The following is a 17,855-nucleotide window of genomic DNA, read 5'->3' on the forward strand; positions in this document are numbered from 1 at the left end:
CAATATGATTAGTGGGATCCCCCCTCCCCCCCCCCAAACTTATATATGTTCAAGACCCCAGGCAATCTGTGCACGTAAGTACATATATACTAATGTATTGATAATTACGGAAAGTGTGTATTGTTTTTATATTTAAATAAAAAAAGTGCTATATAAATAAAATGTACTAAAGTTTTAGTGCTATTTAGTTTATGGTATGCTCCCACCTTCAAAAATTGCAGCTAATAGTTTTAATAGAGGTTGTCTACATGATTTTCCATTATAATATTGATTGATTTTTCATATTTAGTTGTTAATCTTATAAGACACATTAAATCATTATAAGTTATATAATCTTATAAGTGTAAAAGACACATTAAATCATTATAAGTTATATATTCAGATGACACATAGGCTTGTTTAAATTTACTTTACAACTCATGACTAATGGTAGTTTTTGTTTAAGAATACTCATTTGATGAAATGTGATGCAAGCAACTGCTGTTGAAATTTGATGATGTAGAAACAATTTTGTTTTAAAATAGAAGCTTAGTTTGATTTTGTTATATAACTTTGCAAAATATATCTTCCTAGTGCACTAGCAGAATACTGATCTCTAGAACCAATATTTCAGAAAGTGTTATATTCCTCTCAACATTATTAAATATACCTGCAGGTGTTCACAGTTTTTTTTCTTCTTCTTCTTCTCCAAAACAGTTGTGGAGGGATGAATACTATATTTAAATATAGTTTGGCTGCCTGGAATGTTTTAAATATTCTTTAAACAGTAACAATATCTAAAAGCATGTAGTTTTATTTTTAAATGTTATTAATTCATCATTGTGGACATATAACATGTCACTGTTCAGATTTTTCCACCAGCTGATATAAAACATTTGGGAAGAGCTGTTTATTGAAAGATTCTATTGGATGCAGTGTATTGTTGTTACCTTTAGATTTCGAAACTCGCTTTGTAGAATCAATCTCCTTAAAACCTGATATATACATTCCAAATTTGCTGAGAATTAATCTGAACACCAGTGAGAGCGTTTCTTCTATGAACATTAATTTTTCCTAATTGATGAATGACAGTGCTGTCATTAACAATTATCTTGTCATCCAGTAGTGCTATTTGGATATTGTTCTATTTCATATGAAAGGTCTACTTGCTGTCTTTAGTTTGAAACTGCTGTCTTTAGTGTTTTTAGTTTGAAATTGCTATTAAGAAAAATAAAGTGAAAACAGGCAGCTATCTTGAATTTTCCATTGAAGATTTCCATTGATCCTCAGTTGTACATGTGTAATTTAAGGCCTTTAGCACAAAATGGCCACGAGACATTTATTTTCCCCCGAGGTTTTAATTTGGAAAATTTTAGTGTGATGCATTGTATTTTATTTATTTTGTCAATGAATTTGAAATTTTTAATCATCAGTGTGGTATGGTTAATTGTGGGTGTTATTTCCACTATCATCACTGACAGGGTAGCTCAATCATGACAATTCTCATCAAGTTTTGACAATCATTTATCATGTAGATTTGTTTTTATCTAGATTCACCACTTTTTAAAGGATCACCATTTATTTTTTTAATATTTCCTCAAGATGTATTGAACAGTGAAATTTGTACCAAGATTTTCTATTTTATAAAACAATTCCTTGTTTATAATGATTGTTTGTATTTTTTAACATTTGCTTAATAAATTGATGTCAAAGTTTTATATGGTTCATATTTTCTGTCCAAATGATTATAAAATCAATTTGTGCAACAGTAAACATGTTAAAAACTATTTTTATGGCTGTATTGTATGTCATATGTCCAAAATAAAACTTGTTTGTCCATAGAACATTTTTCAACCAACCCATTTGTTACTGGCTGTATAGTTGGCTATACATTTGGAGTCGAAATATTTGAGGACACTTAAAATCTGAAGAAGATTTCAGATTCACTGATGCCTATAATGACATCAGTGCACAATACATGTAACAAGGCCTGCTTTATTTACTCTCGCTAGCCGCTAGGTATCCCCTGGGGGAGGGGGGGAGGAACACTGATGTATCAGACCGAGTGCATGCTAGATGCTAAGGAGTAACATTGTATAAAGTGTGCTGCTTATAAAAATGAAGAATTGTGTAAAATCTATTGCTATATCTTTCCACTGCCAGCCAACAAATGCTGTGAGTGGTTATATAGTGCTTCAAACACACGCAATGATCATCCGACATTATGCACTGCTTATGTGCTACTAAATGTACATTCTACCAGTACTTCATTTCAAATACATGCCATATACTGACAGACTGCTTTAAAATTCAGCCATTTGGTACAAAAAGCAGTTTGGAACACATGAATTATAAGAAAACTATTAAGAAGGTATTTTACATTTTATTTTTACATTTGATAATTCAAGATTGTGTAGATTTCAAATCTGCTGTAGGATGTATACTTCTCTAGATTTCATATCGGAGTATCATGACAGTTTGACTGCAGCGTTGATCAATGGAAAGTTAAAATGACATATGTATATCAAAAGACTAGAGATTTGTTTAACATGTATTCCCAATAATACAGGAAAATCTCCTTTTTAAGGTGTCGGTACATTTGTATACAAACAGTAACATGTATAGTGATATTATCATTTCTCTACTTTCCATAGCCCCCCACACAAACAGTTTTTCCTCCATCGAGCTTCCCATGACTTCATTATAGGAGATTTGCCAAGACTTTTGATAAGAGAATATCCTCCACACCTTGTGCACCTTCTCACCGCCTCAGATGGGCGAGCACCAAGATGCACTTGTCTTATGATATCATGATTCTGTTGGCTCTCGGTCAGCACATCAGATAAGAATGGAAATTTGAGTTTCTTTCTGTTATACATAAATTCGGGCTCCTCTCCCAAGCTGAACATCTGAGGGCCTGGTTGGGTAAATATACTGTAACCTGAATCATCCAATCGGAAACTCTGATTCATACTGGGGATGACAATTTTGCTTGGAAGGAGACAACACTCGTCAAGGAGGGCATCATCGCACTCGACCCCACCCCCTTCCTTACAGCACTGCCATGCTTTGGTTACAACCTTGAACAAGTGAGCAAGACAGTCTGTACTTGAAGTTGTGAAGACAGGGAGACAGGACGGGCTTATGATGCCCCACACACGCACAATGACGAGAAGTTCCCGTAACGTGTTGAGTAAGCTGCGATCGGTGAGAAGGGAAGATCCTGGGAAGCTGGAGTAGGATTGGTACATTGGAATAGTGGCAAGCAAGTGGAGTGTAAAATCAGCCACCCACTGTATCAGAGGCTGCAAGGACTGGAGAGCACCTGTTAGCAAAAGGCGACACATAAATAATCATAATATATAATTCCTTGTCTAAAGTAGAGTGTAATTCAGGTCAGTATCTAACTTCAAAAAGAGCTTTCACAAATTTCATATATTGAAAACTCATAAACTGTTCCATCATTTACCCCTAGCTAGAGTTCATTGTCTAGCGCTTTTAAAATATATTTATAAATTTGGAAATATTACATTTCTGAAAAACCTATTTCAGAATAATGTTCCGTTTTTTCCCCCTCAAATAATTTGAAATACATTAACATACTGTATACAATCATGTATCTGTAAGGTTGAAAAATATGTCATAAAACTTAACAATATCTTGCTTCAAATTGGAGTAAGATTATGATATACTAGCAGTAAATGAATTTCACTTGCACATGTAACACTTGATTTAATCGGTGGGAAACCATTCACACATGGGTTTTGTTCATTTAAAGGTTTCTGCTTGTGGTAGCACACAATGAGTTTAGTTATTGATGAAGAAAACCATCTCAAATGGCAAATTCACCAGACAATGTGGTTACATTAATCAACAAACTTTAAACAATTTCATAGAATATGAAAATTAGCTATATTTTAGCTATACATACTTTCTCCTGATCCTTGTGCTTTGTCTCTCTTTCTAGAATCGATCAGGAAATCCTCAATTTCCAGATTAAGTAGGATATTCTCTAGATTTCCGTCTGTTGTTTTACACAAAGCTCCTAGTTTCTCAGCAGGTGTCTGTAGAGCAAAACAAGATGTTGAATATAGTTACAACTTTTGTATTCTGGTAAGGATACAGGAATTGTGTACTTACTGCATTAAACTGATCAGATAATTTCTCAAAATATTTGAATTTTCAGAACAAACATTAATTTCATTTGTATGTATATATATCACACTACCAAAAAAAACCTGAAGAAAACTCACTGTCCAGTAGCAAAATAGTGTACACCTCAATTCTGCTATTTACACAAGAAAATGTTTCATAACTTTTGTGTTATGTTTGAGGTTTGTTCACTACAATAACTTGTTTGAACAAAGTGTCATGAAGCAGCATTCACCTTCTCTTGTTGGTTGGCTGACTTTGGTCGCAACAGTCCCCTGAACAAGGCTGTGATGGACTGCAGGACCAGGCGTGCATGGTAGTCCATGGCCCTCTGATGGCCATTGTTGGCACTACTATACAGTGCCACCTTGAGGGCAACAAGGCGGATACTGACCACATCCTGCATGGAGTAGGTTTGTTTGAAATAATTCTCTGTTAATTTCTGGCTGATTCCATCAATAGTGTCTGTAAAATAAAGCAAATTTAATTAAATTGAAATATGATTTTGGAACAAGTTGGCTTAATACCAGGTAGGTAGTGTTGAAGTGAGCTGGAAAACAATACTGGGACGAGACACTGGAGCAAGCTGGCTGATACAAGGGTGGCTGTTTTGTTTGTTCCATTAATCAATAAATAACAAGAATATGTTTATGAAACATGTATGCCCCCAATTCCACTTTGATAGAGATGGGACTTAACACAAAATTTAGCCAAAATCCAAAACAGGTGGTTGAAAAAACAACAACAATTTGACTGCTACACAGTCTGCCATGTATTTGACTTAATTCGAGAAAATACATGAATCCTTAAACTACATCTGTAGTAATGAATGCATGACAAAGTTTCTTCTTAAACCAAAACTGTGATAGACGGACAGGTGAATACCTGGTAACACTTCGAAAAAATTTGATTCAATTTTTGTTATTAATGGAAAATATTTTAAGCTGCACCTCATACAGTTTTGTCATTCCAACATTTACATTTTTTTCAATTTGCAAGTAAATTTTGTTGTAAAACATACTTTTTCATATTACCCAGCTTATATCATTGATTCTCCTTAGTAAATTCTATTTTGCAGCAGGAAATATTAGGAATTGCTTCATTGTCTTACATCATAAATTTGTTTCACACATGAAATTGGCTGTTTATAATGTACATTTATTGTATAGTGAAATAACAATGTCGGCATCCACCAAAGCATCCCCATGTATTAATTATTGAAAATAACCAAACCAATCAAAGTATCATACCACCATGCTTTTGCGCCTTTAGTCTAACCATGAAAAGAGAAGATCAATCATTCTAAACAAGTAATGATACTTAAAAATATTGAAAATATCACCATGTTGTTTGAATTTGTCCTAATCTTATAAAACAGGATTAATTTGACAAGAAATGGTTTCCATTGGTATCAATATGGTGTAACAGTCAATGAGAAGACTAGGCCTAGTACCTGGTAAGTTACTATTCATACAAATAAATCATAGACTTAACATGAAATCTGACATTGAACAAGTTTGATATTACCACTGGGATGATATTAGACATACTTTGTTTCACTGCTAGCATGGCATCCCACCAATCCTGGCCTGTAAACATGGCATACTCCAGCAGCAGACACACGTAAGATGGATTCATCGCCATCATTCCATCACGCATATTGTACACACGTAACACAGACACCTTTCCATCGTGTAATGCTACCAAACCACACCCACTCAGTGTCTGAATCATATTAGAAGCATGAATCGTCAGTTTTTGTCGTTTTGAAGGACTGACACTTTGATTGGCAGCACCGAGTGCATCAAAGTATGTGTGAATAACCTGATGTGTGTATCGGTGGATGAGCTTGATAGTGCTGTCTCTGTATGCCACAGCGATGTACGGGGAGAACCCAGTCTCCATGAAGGTCTTACTCATAGGAAGTGTTGGGCCAGCAATGGCCGAGAGATAGGAAGCATGAGGGATGGTAGCCTTGTGCATCCACTTCGGGATCTTGTAGGCAGTGTCTGAACTCATCTGAAACAGTTTGTTGAGTGGGATGTGCTGGTCAATAAGCTGCCAAACCTCCAGACAGCTGTAACCTTGACTACCACAACAAAGAATCAGCGTGTCGCTGCTCTCTGCATTGAGAAACTGTATATGAGAAACCATCATCTTCTGACTATCCTGGCCACCATAGTCCATCTGACTTTTCATGTAAAGACTGGAACTGGCTTTGGCTGTAACCTTGACCGCATTCTGTGTGACTCTTACTGTCACCAGGAAACACTGTATGGTAGAAGACAGCTGTCCGTCCGCAGTTGCCACCATTACCTCACCTGTGCCTGTGTGAGCAATGCTGGCCAGGCTGAGGCGCAGGTGATTACCTCCCAGACTGGCCTTGGCTGTCATAATACTCTGATCCTGCTGATTGATCACACCGACACTGATCTGTGGAATTAAAACAAACTGATGAGTAATGTGTAATGTAGACAAAGAACAAGCATGCAGTACTATGAATATATACTGGAAATATTTCCTTTACTTTCTCATGCAAGTCATCTTTGAGTAACAAAATGCCCATAGGGTCTTTAACCAGTAGTGATAGTACAATATATATATAATTTCAATATACATAATGCTAAAGCTCAGAAGAAATCTGTATCAAACTGCTATGATTTGAATCATATTAAGTTTGATGTACCCATTTGGGGTATCCCTCAGTTATACACAACGGTTTGCTGTATCCCTCACTCACCTTAATCATACACAACGGTTTGCTGTATCCCTCACTCACCTTAATCATACACAACTGTTTGCTGTACCCCTCACTCACCTTTATTATACACAACTGTTTGATGTATCCCTCACTCACTTTAATCATACACAACTCAGTTTGGTCTATCATTCAATGTTAAATAACTGTCGGGTTCACTTGTGATTAACCCAACACACTAGCTTTGGTGAATATGTGTATATTATCAATTATTCTTTTGATCTATAGTACTTCAGCTAGCTGAAGGTTTCTGGCTATTTTTTGGTTCCGATGCCAACTGACCTTCAGCAACCGAACCCTATTTGACACTGTGCAAGTTCCGCCCTGATTTTAGGACAGAAAGAAAGAGACGATAATATCAGTATTCATAAGTCTAAACTTTGTGACAACGCTGTGTAATTTAGGTATTATATATCCCATTTAACAGTCCAATCACTAATTCACACCAAATTAATAATACTTTGACACAAAACACTTTGCTACACCATTCCACCACCACTTCACGTAACCTACCGTATTTCGAATATGGCGGTGCTGGTTGAAAAAAATACCGAATGTGTGTATCAAGCAGAACAAATATAAAGTGCAAAGCAAATAGCTTTTCGTTTGTTTTTGCCTTATATTCTATTTTTGTATTTACCAGGCTGCCACTTTTAATCTGAGTTGTTACTGGAATGAAGCCAGGAAATGTAAATAATCATGATTTTGTGTCTTTGAGAGCTATTTTTGTTGATTTAATGATGGATGGATTCATGAAAAAGAGGCAATAATATGACTCTGTTAAACACTTAAACTTAAAATAGCTGCTTGACAGGATCAAAATTCTGACTTTGAAAATTTGATATTCTGCGCAGTGTAAATCCACCTTAGGAAGTTAGAGGTTTCACAGCGCCTGTCATAAGTTTCTCGCCGTGTTATCCTCCAACAATGTTGGAGTAGATCTATAGATGAACCAACAAAGGTATCTTTTTAACAGACTACCACGTACCAGTCCTGATGCTGTGACTGCCAACCAACCGTCTAACGGCTGTCCTCCGAAATGCGTCAGGGTCGGTGTGAACTTTGACCGCAGGAATTTCTCAGTGTAGGTTACAGCATCCCTCTTTTCAGGATTGAAATTTATCTGTTCAAAAGATCATTAGTGATCATTATGAAATTATTACTAATTTCATTAAATTTTAAATAAAGTAACACTGCCTACATTTTAAAATGAATTATTTTTTATCATAGGAATCAAAGTTAATTATATGGGAACTTCCGTAAAAAGTGTATTTTCAGTCACTTTGTTCACAGGCTCATGATCTCAATGAATTTTAAAATCATTCAACATTAAATATTGTTTATAGCATTCATATTTGAATCATAGAAAATAATACTTTTTTATATCAAATAGTTTCTCTTTGTGAAAAATGCTTTTTATTCATTCTTTGTACTCAAGCAAATATTACTGCCACACCTGTTATTGTAAACAGTGAATGTACTCAACAAAGTCCTGTTACTGGTATTAGTATCTTACTATATATATAAGGTAATAATCATTACAGTCTGTTTTCTTCATTCGTAGTAAATAGTGTGTCACTTATTTTTCAGGTGCAATATGATATGGACACAGAGGCTTTAAGCCTGCATCCATTCCATTAAATAACTCTGCAATACCCCAGATGTTAAAATCTTTCAGTGTTACTATGTACCTGTACACCTGTATGGAACCATGCCATGGCCAAAATCTCTTCTCCAGGAATTGATGACCTTCCAAGTAACTTCCATCTGTTGATAAAGAAATCCTGCAAAGTAAACAAAAAATAAGTTAAAGAGCTAGTTTTTTTTTTTTTAAAGATAATATATATATCTGCATTGGTATTATAGAAGTAACAATATGGTTGTTTTCCCTTGTGTAGTAGGAGAGGATTTCAGGGACTGATTAAAACTAAGCATCGTAAAAACAACGTACAGTATTAGATATTATGTTATTTTGTTACCAGTCAGCTCGACGACGATCGAGGGGATTGTGACGTCGCCAGGTCATGTCTGGCTGACCCTGTTATTGTCGCTTATCCAGTTGTAGCTGTTTATAAATAGATTCGCACGAGCATGCCTGGGGCGCAATCTCGGGTATATATTCGGGTGTCTGGCTCGCTCAGTGGGCAGTCGAACGGATTTGTTTCCGGAGGTGTGCCACATTTCAACAGGCCTTCGCTTAGCTGGATAGGTAGCAGAGGGGTACGTGAGCTTAGGCAGGGTCATAATGTTAGGTGGCGCAGGAGTCAAGCTCCTGTAAGATCATGACCAAGGGAGGGGTCCGTGGGCTGATCTAATGTATATACAGAAGTGTAGTTATTTGTGTGTGAACGTATTTTCATCTGTACATAATTCATCGACCCTTATTAAATATCATTAACTTTAAAATCATGTAGTTTGTTATCTCTTCAATATCCGACAAGTGTTAGAACCTAACCAAACCTGGGTTGATAACACTAGGCGATGCGGGACTTCGGGACATACTAATAGCCGGAGCGGTGTGTGTTACGCCCGGAGCCCCGACTCATCCTACTACAGACTGGTGCCATGTGACCAATTGAAACTGTCGGTTGTTGGAGAGATACTTATTGTATATATACATTATCTTATATTTCATTGTTGTATTTTCCTTTGTCAATATGGAGAGGTTCTTTGGAAATATGAGGGAGAGGTTATTTAGGAGGGCAGGTAATAATCGGGTAGATCAGCCCATAGCTAACAGGAATGAGCAAAATATGTCTCCATCATCTAGTCATCTAGTTCAGGATAGTTCCAGGGACTTTGTTCCTGATGATATAATGGTAGTAGTAGAAAGGGAGTCAACACCTACAGAGAATATGGGTATGGACAGTACTATTCTTGGGGCAAATGTAGGGCTAACTTACTTGACATCATTTGTTCCTTTTGAGCCAGACATAGGTCATAGACATACAGGCTTACCAGCTGATAGTGGTATACATTTCAGTGATGAGTTAAGGAACAATTTCAATTTTCCCATTCCGGACATAAGTGCTCATAGATTCATGATATCAGAGACACAGTACAGCAATTCCCTACATAGGGAAGAGGGTTTTGGGGGAGCTAGATCCAAGGGAAAGGGGGCCTTGAAGGGACCAGAAGATGCAAATGTATCTGGCAGTGCCCTATCCTTTGAGAGACAGATGGGACCAGGGGGAACCCAAAATTCCCATTCAGGGTTGTGTAGCACTCAGCCACATGAGGGGCAGAGGGGGTCAGAGGAAACTCAGAGTTCTCATTTAAAATATGCTAGTACACAGCCAAATGAGGGGCAGAGGGGGTCAGAGGAAACTCAGAGCTCTCATTTAAGATATACTTGTACTCAGCCACATGAGGGGCAGAGGGGTCAGAGAAAAGGCAGAGTCCTCATTTAAGGTGTGATGATACTTAGGAACAGGGAAAGCATAGAGGGTTGGAGGATACTCGGACTTCCCACCTGTTGTCAGATTTGGCACATCCGTACCAGGGGGAAAAATGGGCCGGAGATAGACATATCCCTCAGGACCAGTCAGGTGCCTCTCACAGTCATTGTTTAGATTCTGGGGAGTATGACAGGCAAACACAGAGTGGTTGGGAATTTAGCCACGAGTCAGACAACACTCTTGGATATTGTTTAGGAACAGGAGATCACTTAGGCCCAACTAGATCTGATACCCTTAATTATGGAATAGGACCCAGGGTCACTTTTGCTGATTCATATGTTGATAGAACACCATCTCCAAAGATAACTAGTACTCCAAAGCCTGATTTACATTGTAGTCCACAGGATTATTTTCCAGCTGGGGATAGTCTTGGGTTGCAAGGGTTAAGGTCATTGGGAAGGTCAACCCCATATCAGGCACCTGGCTATATTTATGGGAATAGAACAGCACCTCATACACCAGAGGGGGTACAATCAAGATGTATGAGGCCTAATGAGGGGAGCTTACCCTACAGTGACCAAAGTAGACCTACATTAGGATTTGAAATGGGTGGTCCAAGGGGAGATAATTCAGCTTACGGTAGATTACGGAGAAGGAAAGAGAAGGAGCCTCAAGCTTTTGACAGTCGTTAGGTCAATTTTATGGATTTTCTTACCCATTTTGAGCATGTAGCACAGTGGAATAGGTGGGATGGGTATGAACAGGCCCAACAGTTGGCTATGTGTCTAAGGGGAAATGACGTTCATGTCCTGTCACAACTATCAGTTAATCAGCGTAGTGATTATGTTCAGTTAAAGCAGGCCCTGATACAAAGGTTTTCACCCCCTGGCCGGGAGTATGCACAGCGGAGTGAATTCAGAAGTAGGCGGAGGGTAGGGAAGGAGTCCCTAGTAGGTTATGGAGAAGCCTTAAGGAACTTGTCTACTTTAGCTTTTCCGGACTTGTCATCAAGGGAGGTAGAAAGGAGATCTATTGAGCAGTTTGTGGAGGGGCTGGGTAGTTATGAAATGCAGAAGTATGTGCAATTTAGTCATCCCACTACCCTGGAGGAGGCTGTTAGCAGGGCAATAGAACACAAGTCTTTTCAAAATAGACATGGGGTCTCCAGTAGGAAACCCAGGGAGGAGGAACTTATGCAAAGTCTCCACAATGTACAATCTGTGAGTCAGACCGATACAGAAAAGGGTGGCCCTGTTTCATATATGGGGGATGAATTGAAAACTTTATTGTTAGAACAGTTTGAGAACTTGAACAAAACCCTGTTACAACGGTATGCCAGAAATAGTAAAAGGGGGCGAAGGGATCTAAGTCAGGTGGTGTGTTATGCATGTGGGAGATTAGGCCATATGTAGTATGACTGTAAAAACAAAGGGGAGAGTGAAGTGGAAGAGGGAAAGGAACAGGGAAACTAGACAGGGCTGGGGTCGGGCCCAGACATTCAGCCCAGTTGGTAGTTGAGGAGGAGGGAGAAGGGCCATTAGTGATGCTTAATTCTATTCAGCCTAGTCTGTATATAGAAACAATAGTGAGTGGTACCAGGATCAATTGTCTGATAGACTCAGGTTCATCGGTTTCTATAATTACACCGGATATGTACAGTAAACTGGCAGTGAGGCCTGAGTTGAGAAGCTGTAACCTACGGCTGACAACTGCGTCTGGCAATGGGTTAAAAGTTTTAGGAAAGGCTATGTTAACATTCAAGGTGGGGAGCCGCTATTATGAGTTTGACACGGTGGTTGCAAACATAGAGGGGCATGATGGTATTATAGGGATTGATTTTCTGAAGGCACATGATGGGGAGGTGCATTTTGGGTCCAGTACACTGAAGTTAGGAGGGTGTCGGGTAGAAATCACCTCAGGTAAACAGGTTCAGTGTGCCCGGACTAGGGTTGGTGAGACTACAGTGATCCCTAAACACTCTGAAGTATATTTCCCTGGTTATGTAGATGGTAGTGTAGGGAAAGGAGTAGGTGTAGTAGAGCCCGGCAACTTTATAACCAAGAAGAACTTAATGTTAGCCAGAACAGTAATAGCCTCCACAGGTGAAGCTAAGGAACCTGTAACTTTGTCCGTTATAAACATGACATCAAGGCCCATAACTCTACAACAGAACACATATATAGGGGAGGTCTGTGCGGTTGAACAGGTCTATAATATAGACAGTGGACCAGAACAAGTGGCCTCAGAACTTCCTCCTCACTTACAACAAGTCTTAGATAGAACATCTGATAAACTTACCACAGAAGAAAGGGGAAGAGTAGGGACCTTATTAAGGGACTACCAGGATTTATTTTTAAGTCCTGAAGGGAAAATAGGTCAGACAGATGTAGCAAAGCATTACATAAACACAGGGGATGCTGGACCTATAAAGATACCCCCAAGGAGATTGGCACCTGCTCAAAATGAGGTGGTAGAAAGGGAGCTGGAGGGTATGTTAGAGAAAGGGATAACAGAACCTAGTACAAGTCCCTGGGCTGCCCCAGTAGTATTGGTAACAAAGAAGGATGGGTCAGTAAGGTTTTGCGTAGATTATCGCAAATTGAACGCTGTAACAAAGAAAGATGCGTTTCCACTCCCCCTTATAGATGATGCTCTGGACACGTTGCATGGGGCTAAATGGTTCAGTACCCTGGATTTGGCCAGCGGTTACTGGCAATGTAGTATGGATGAATCAGACAAGAGCAAGACTTCGTTCGCAACCCACAAGGGCCTCTATCAATTTAAAGTCATGCCTTTTGGGTTGTGTAATGCACCGGCAACATTCTCGCGCATGATGCAATTGGTACTAGGGGGTCTGCAGTGGACAAAATGTTTATGCTACCTAGATGATGTAATCGTGTTTGGGTCAACTTTCGACATGGCTATGACAAATCTGACAGAGGTGTTTGAGTGTATGAGGAAAGCAAATTTGACATTGAAACCTAAGAAATGCACTTTATTCCAGACGCAGGTAGAATATCTAGGGCATATAGTATCAGAAGCTGGCATAAGTTGTAACCCTGAAAAGGTTAAAGCAGTGATGGAGTTGCCCCGGCCAGGAAACTGTTCAGAGGTTCGCAGCTTTTTGGGTCTAGCTGGATACTACCGCCGGTTTATACCCGACTTTTCGACAGTTGTCTCCCCTCTCTTAGATCTGACAAAGAAAAAGAAGACATTTCATTGGGGGGAGGAATGCACTCAGGCATTCAACGAACTCAAAGTACGCCTAACTAGTGCTCCAGTCTTAGCCTATCCCAGTAACCAAGGGGTTTTCATCCTCGACACAGATGCCAGCAATACAGGGGTAGGAGCCGTACTGTCACAGGCACAGGGAGGGAAGGAAGTGGTGATAGCCTATGCCAGTAAAACCTTAAATAGGGCACAGAGAAACTATTGCACAACCCACAAGGAGTTATTTGCTCTAGTAACATTTCTCAAACACTTCAAACATTTCCTGTTAGGCAAGAGGTTTACAGTAAGAACAGACCATGCATCCCTTATTTGGTTAAGAAATTTCAAAGATCCTGAAGGAATGCTGGCTAGGTGGTTAACAGTCATAGAGATGTTTGATTGTGAAATCAGACATAGACCTGGGGCTCAGCACTCTAATGCAGACAGCTTATCCAGGAGACCAAATAGACCGTGTAAGCGCAATGATTGTCCACAGTGTTCAGGGAAGATAACAAGGCCAGTAGTCAAAAAGGAATCAGAAGAAGGGGGCTCTAGGGTGGGGAGGGTCTCCCACGAAGATGGTTCGCTATCTGATGGTGTGACAGGTAGACTGGAAGGTGGGCTTTTCTCAGTAGAAGAGAGCAATTGGGTAGAAAGCTGGGGGGTTGATCAGCTGAAACAGTGGCAGAGGGAGGATGTTTCAATCAGACAAGTTATAAACTTAAAGTCTAATTTGAGCCATAAACCCTGTAGAAAGGATATGGGACCCTATCCGTATGAAGTGAGGGTATACTGTCAGATGTGGGAACAGTTGGTATTTAGGGAAGGATTGCTCTGTTTACAGGGGGCGGAGGACCATTTCCAGATCATAGCGCCACAGAACTTGAGGGAGGAGATTCTCAAACATCTACACAATACGAGAATTGGGGGTCATCTCGGAAGAGACAGAACCATCGATAGTGTGCGGAAAAAAGGTTTTTCTGGCCAGGTTACTGTGATGATATAGCAAGATGGTGCAAAACCTGTGAACAGTGTGCACGCCGCAAACCAGGACCTGGGAAGGGGAGATCACCGCTTACTCCCACTATTGACCAAGTATCTAAGCCGATGGACAGAATAGCTTTGGACATTCTTGGAGGCCTGAAAGAAACAGAGAATGGCAATCTTTACATAATCGTAGTCAGCGATTATTATACGAAATGGGTGGAAGCATATGCAGTCCCTAATCACACAGCTCTTACTGTAGCGGACAAACTCTGTACTGAATTCATTGGTAGATTTGGGGTCCCTAACCAGATACATACAGACCAGGGTCCTGAGTTTGAGGGGGAATTATTTTCACACCTTTGTTAGAAACTGGGGATGGATAAGACAAGAACCAACCCCTATCATCCCCAATCAGACGGTCTTGTGGAAAGACTTAACCGTACTATTCTGCAAATGTTGTCCATGTTTGTGAATGAACATCTAGATGACTGGGACGATCATCTCCCTTATATCACAATGGCCTATAGATCTTCTGCGCAGCGCAGCACTGGGTGCAGTCCTAACCTGTTAATGTTGGGAAGGGAAATAACTCTACCTTTGGATATTGTTGTGGGAGGACCAGATACTTGTGAGGGGGGACATTGTCCAAATGTGTATGTAGAATGGCTGCAGAACACTATGAGAGATGCTTTTAGTACTGTAAGGGTGAATTTGGGTAAGGCTGCAGAGAGACAGAAGAATTATTATGACCGGGGTCTGAAAGCACGGAAATATACAGAAGGGGATTTTATCTGGAGGTGGTACCCGCCAAGTTTAAATAATAAACTGGGGCTGGGGTGGACTGGGCCATATAAGGTTACAGGGAAAGTATCAGAGGTCACGTACGAGGTTCAAAAATCCCCTGGGGGTAGAAAATGCCACATACATGTGGATGATATGAAGCCTTATGAAGGGGTATCTGTTCCTGATTGTTGGGCGGAAGGGGTTAGCGCCCCTGGTCCACAGTTGGAGGATTTTCCCGCCTCAGGTACTCCTGACACTTCTAGGGAACTGGAGTGTGAGAACACCCCAGATGAAGTGTACTCACCTGTTCGGACAAGGGCTGGGAGGGTGGTCAAACCCAAAGTGATATTCTCCCCATAGAGTAAACAGGAAGTGCTTGTTTTTTTGTAATATTTGTTAGTTTGTAACATAATTGGTTGGAAAATTGCAGGATGGATATACTCAATCTTATGGTGGCGGATGAGGACCTTAAAGGTTTGGATGATGATGTCAGGGCAGCATGGGTCCCTGGGAGGGATGGTGTGTCCAGTGGAGGTGTGTGCCACAACGGGGAGGTTGTACAATACCTATAAGAAGCTGAAGACTCACTGGAATGCCATACACCTTCCAGAACTGGACAAGTTTCAGTGTGGAAGGTGTGGGCACTTTCGTATACATAAACAACAACTGTTCCGACATTATATGCGGCAACATCAACTTGGAAGGGAGGAAGCAGGAGAGGCGGTCAGGCAATCGAGAGTGGTGACAGGGGAAAATAGGAAATACATCCCCACAGGAGGGAGTTTGATGCCTAGTGGGCCCATGAACTCAAGGAGGGAGAGAGCCAGGGAGGTTGCGAGCCAGGAGCGGCGTCGCCAGGTGGCTGAGGAGGGTGTTGGCATCATTCCCCCTCCTGTGTATCAATGTCAGGATGAGGATGTGATCCTAAGAACCACTGGTGCGACCACAACCGGTTATATACGGACGAGGGGATGAGGACAGCCAAAGGAAGAGAAGCCAATTGTATTTCCGGACATTATGTGACACGTGATTGAGAATGACATTCATACATTAATTGCAGCACTGTGTATCTTAATATGAACAGTCGGTATATTGTAATCATAAAACATGTACATTTTGTACATAGAGTGTATATAAATATTTTTTGGGGTGGATATTGATATTTAAGAAGTCAGAGTATACGTAGTGCCTCGGTTTTTTAAAGAAGGGAGGTGTGTAGTAGGAGAGGATTTCAGGGACTGATTAAAACTAAGCATCGTAAAAACAACGTACAGTATTAGATATTATGTTACTTTGTTACCAGTCAGCTCGACGACGATTGAGGGGATTGTGATGTCACCAGGTCATGTCTGGCTGACCCTGTTATTGCTTATCCAGTTGTAGCTGTTTATAAATAGATTCGCACGAGCATGCCTGGGGCGCAATCTCGGGTATATATTCGGGTGTCTGGCTCGCTCAGTGGGTAGTCGAACGGATTTGTTTCCGGAGGTGTGCCACATTTCAACAGGCCTTCGCTTAGCTGGATAGGTAGCAGAGGGGTACTTGAGCTTAGGCAGGGTCATAATGTTAGGTGGCGCGGGAGTCAAGCTCCTGTAAGATCATGACCAAGGGAGGGGTCCGTGGGCTGATCTAATGTATATAGTTATTTGTGTGTGAACGTATTTTCATCTGTACATAATTCATCGACCCGTATTAAATATCATTAACTTTAAAATCATGTAGTTTGTTATCTCTTCAATATCCGACAAGTGTTAGAACCTAACCGAACCTGGGTTGATAACACTAGGCGATGCGGGACTTCGGGACATACTAATAGCCGGAGCGGTGTGTGTTACGCCCGGAGCCCCGACTCGTCCTACTACACTTGTATTTGCTTGCTTACCTCCATCTGCCACACTTGACATTGCCCGTCCATGTCTGTGATGAGAAGACGTGTGCCTGTCCTGTCCCAAGTCATCCCAGTTATAGATACTGCACTTGTCATCACTGTGAAAAACTCCCATGGCTTGTCCAGATCAAATACAATTACTTCGTATACGGCATTAAACTTACTGAAATACACAATGAAAGCATGCTTTTTGAAGATCTGCGTTTTTTCAATCTATCGATAAGATTTAGAGGTTCGAAAAATAACAAAACTATCGGTTATATCCGTTAAATAAACGTTAAAACCGCGTTTTGTTTACACAGGTTGATAACGTCACGAATGATGATCAAGACTTACCCGGCTGCGTCCTTTTCAGATGTGCTTGTGCTTTGTTTACAAATACACATTAGATTCTGGCATGACAGGCAACAACAAAACTTTTCTTCTGTCAACCAGTCTTTCTGTGCATCGTCACTTTCGACGTCAATGCTATATAGAACCTCCATGTCCACAAAAATGCAGTATTCTAATCAAAATATTGATGCCATTATTGAGGAGTTCGCGTTTTTTTCCATTGACAAGAATAGCGTCCTGGTTCCGTAAATGTTCACTATGTTACCTGCAGAATCAGGTTCTCTTCAAACGCTCAAATGATGGCAATTCAGCTGGTCCACAGTCTCGCACAATCTCGGTTAATCTCGCACGGAATATTTGACCCCTG

The 17,855-nt window shown here is 40.2% G+C and overlaps 1 protein-coding gene across 1 annotated transcript; it reads right to left on the reverse strand.

Annotated features, from left to right (window-relative positions):
- Nucleotides 1-2,346: 2,346 nt before the first annotated feature.
- LOC117329360 (mediator of RNA polymerase II transcription subunit 16-like) lies at nt 2,347-17,809 on the reverse strand. Its single transcript, XM_033887283.1, has 8 exons — nt 17,492-17,809; nt 17,150-17,318; nt 8,581-8,673; nt 7,878-8,012; nt 5,682-6,564; nt 4,367-4,596; nt 3,911-4,043; nt 2,347-3,304 (listed from the first exon to the last, which is right to left on the reverse strand). Exons 1-8 carry the CDS (start codon nt 17,638-17,640, stop codon nt 2,613-2,615), a joined length of 2,484 nt encoding a protein of 827 aa, XP_033743174.1. The 5' UTR covers nt 17,641-17,809; the 3' UTR covers nt 2,347-2,612.
- Nucleotides 17,810-17,855: the final 46 nt, after the last annotated feature.

This window comes from Pecten maximus, chromosome 6 (genome assembly GCF_902652985.1).
Source record: "Pecten maximus chromosome 6, xPecMax1.1, whole genome shotgun sequence".
In the NCBI taxonomy this organism is placed as follows: Eukaryota; Metazoa; Mollusca; class Bivalvia; order Pectinida; family Pectinidae; genus Pecten; species Pecten maximus.

Bases quoted from the DNA above. Each gene is read 5' to 3' on its own strand.
- LOC117329360 (XM_033887283.1), bottom strand. From the start codon at position 17,640: ATGGAGGTTCTATATAGCATTGACGTCGAAAGTGACGATGCACAGAAA. The intron at 6,565-7,877 runs GTACGTGGTAGT...TTAATTCCACAG, and splicing joins CAGTCACAGCATCAGGACTG to ATCAGTGTCGGTGTGATCAA. The intron at 4,044-4,366 runs GTGAATGCTGCT...TTTGCTCTACAG, and splicing joins CAGCCAACCAACAAGAGAAG to ACACCTGCTGAGAAACTAGG.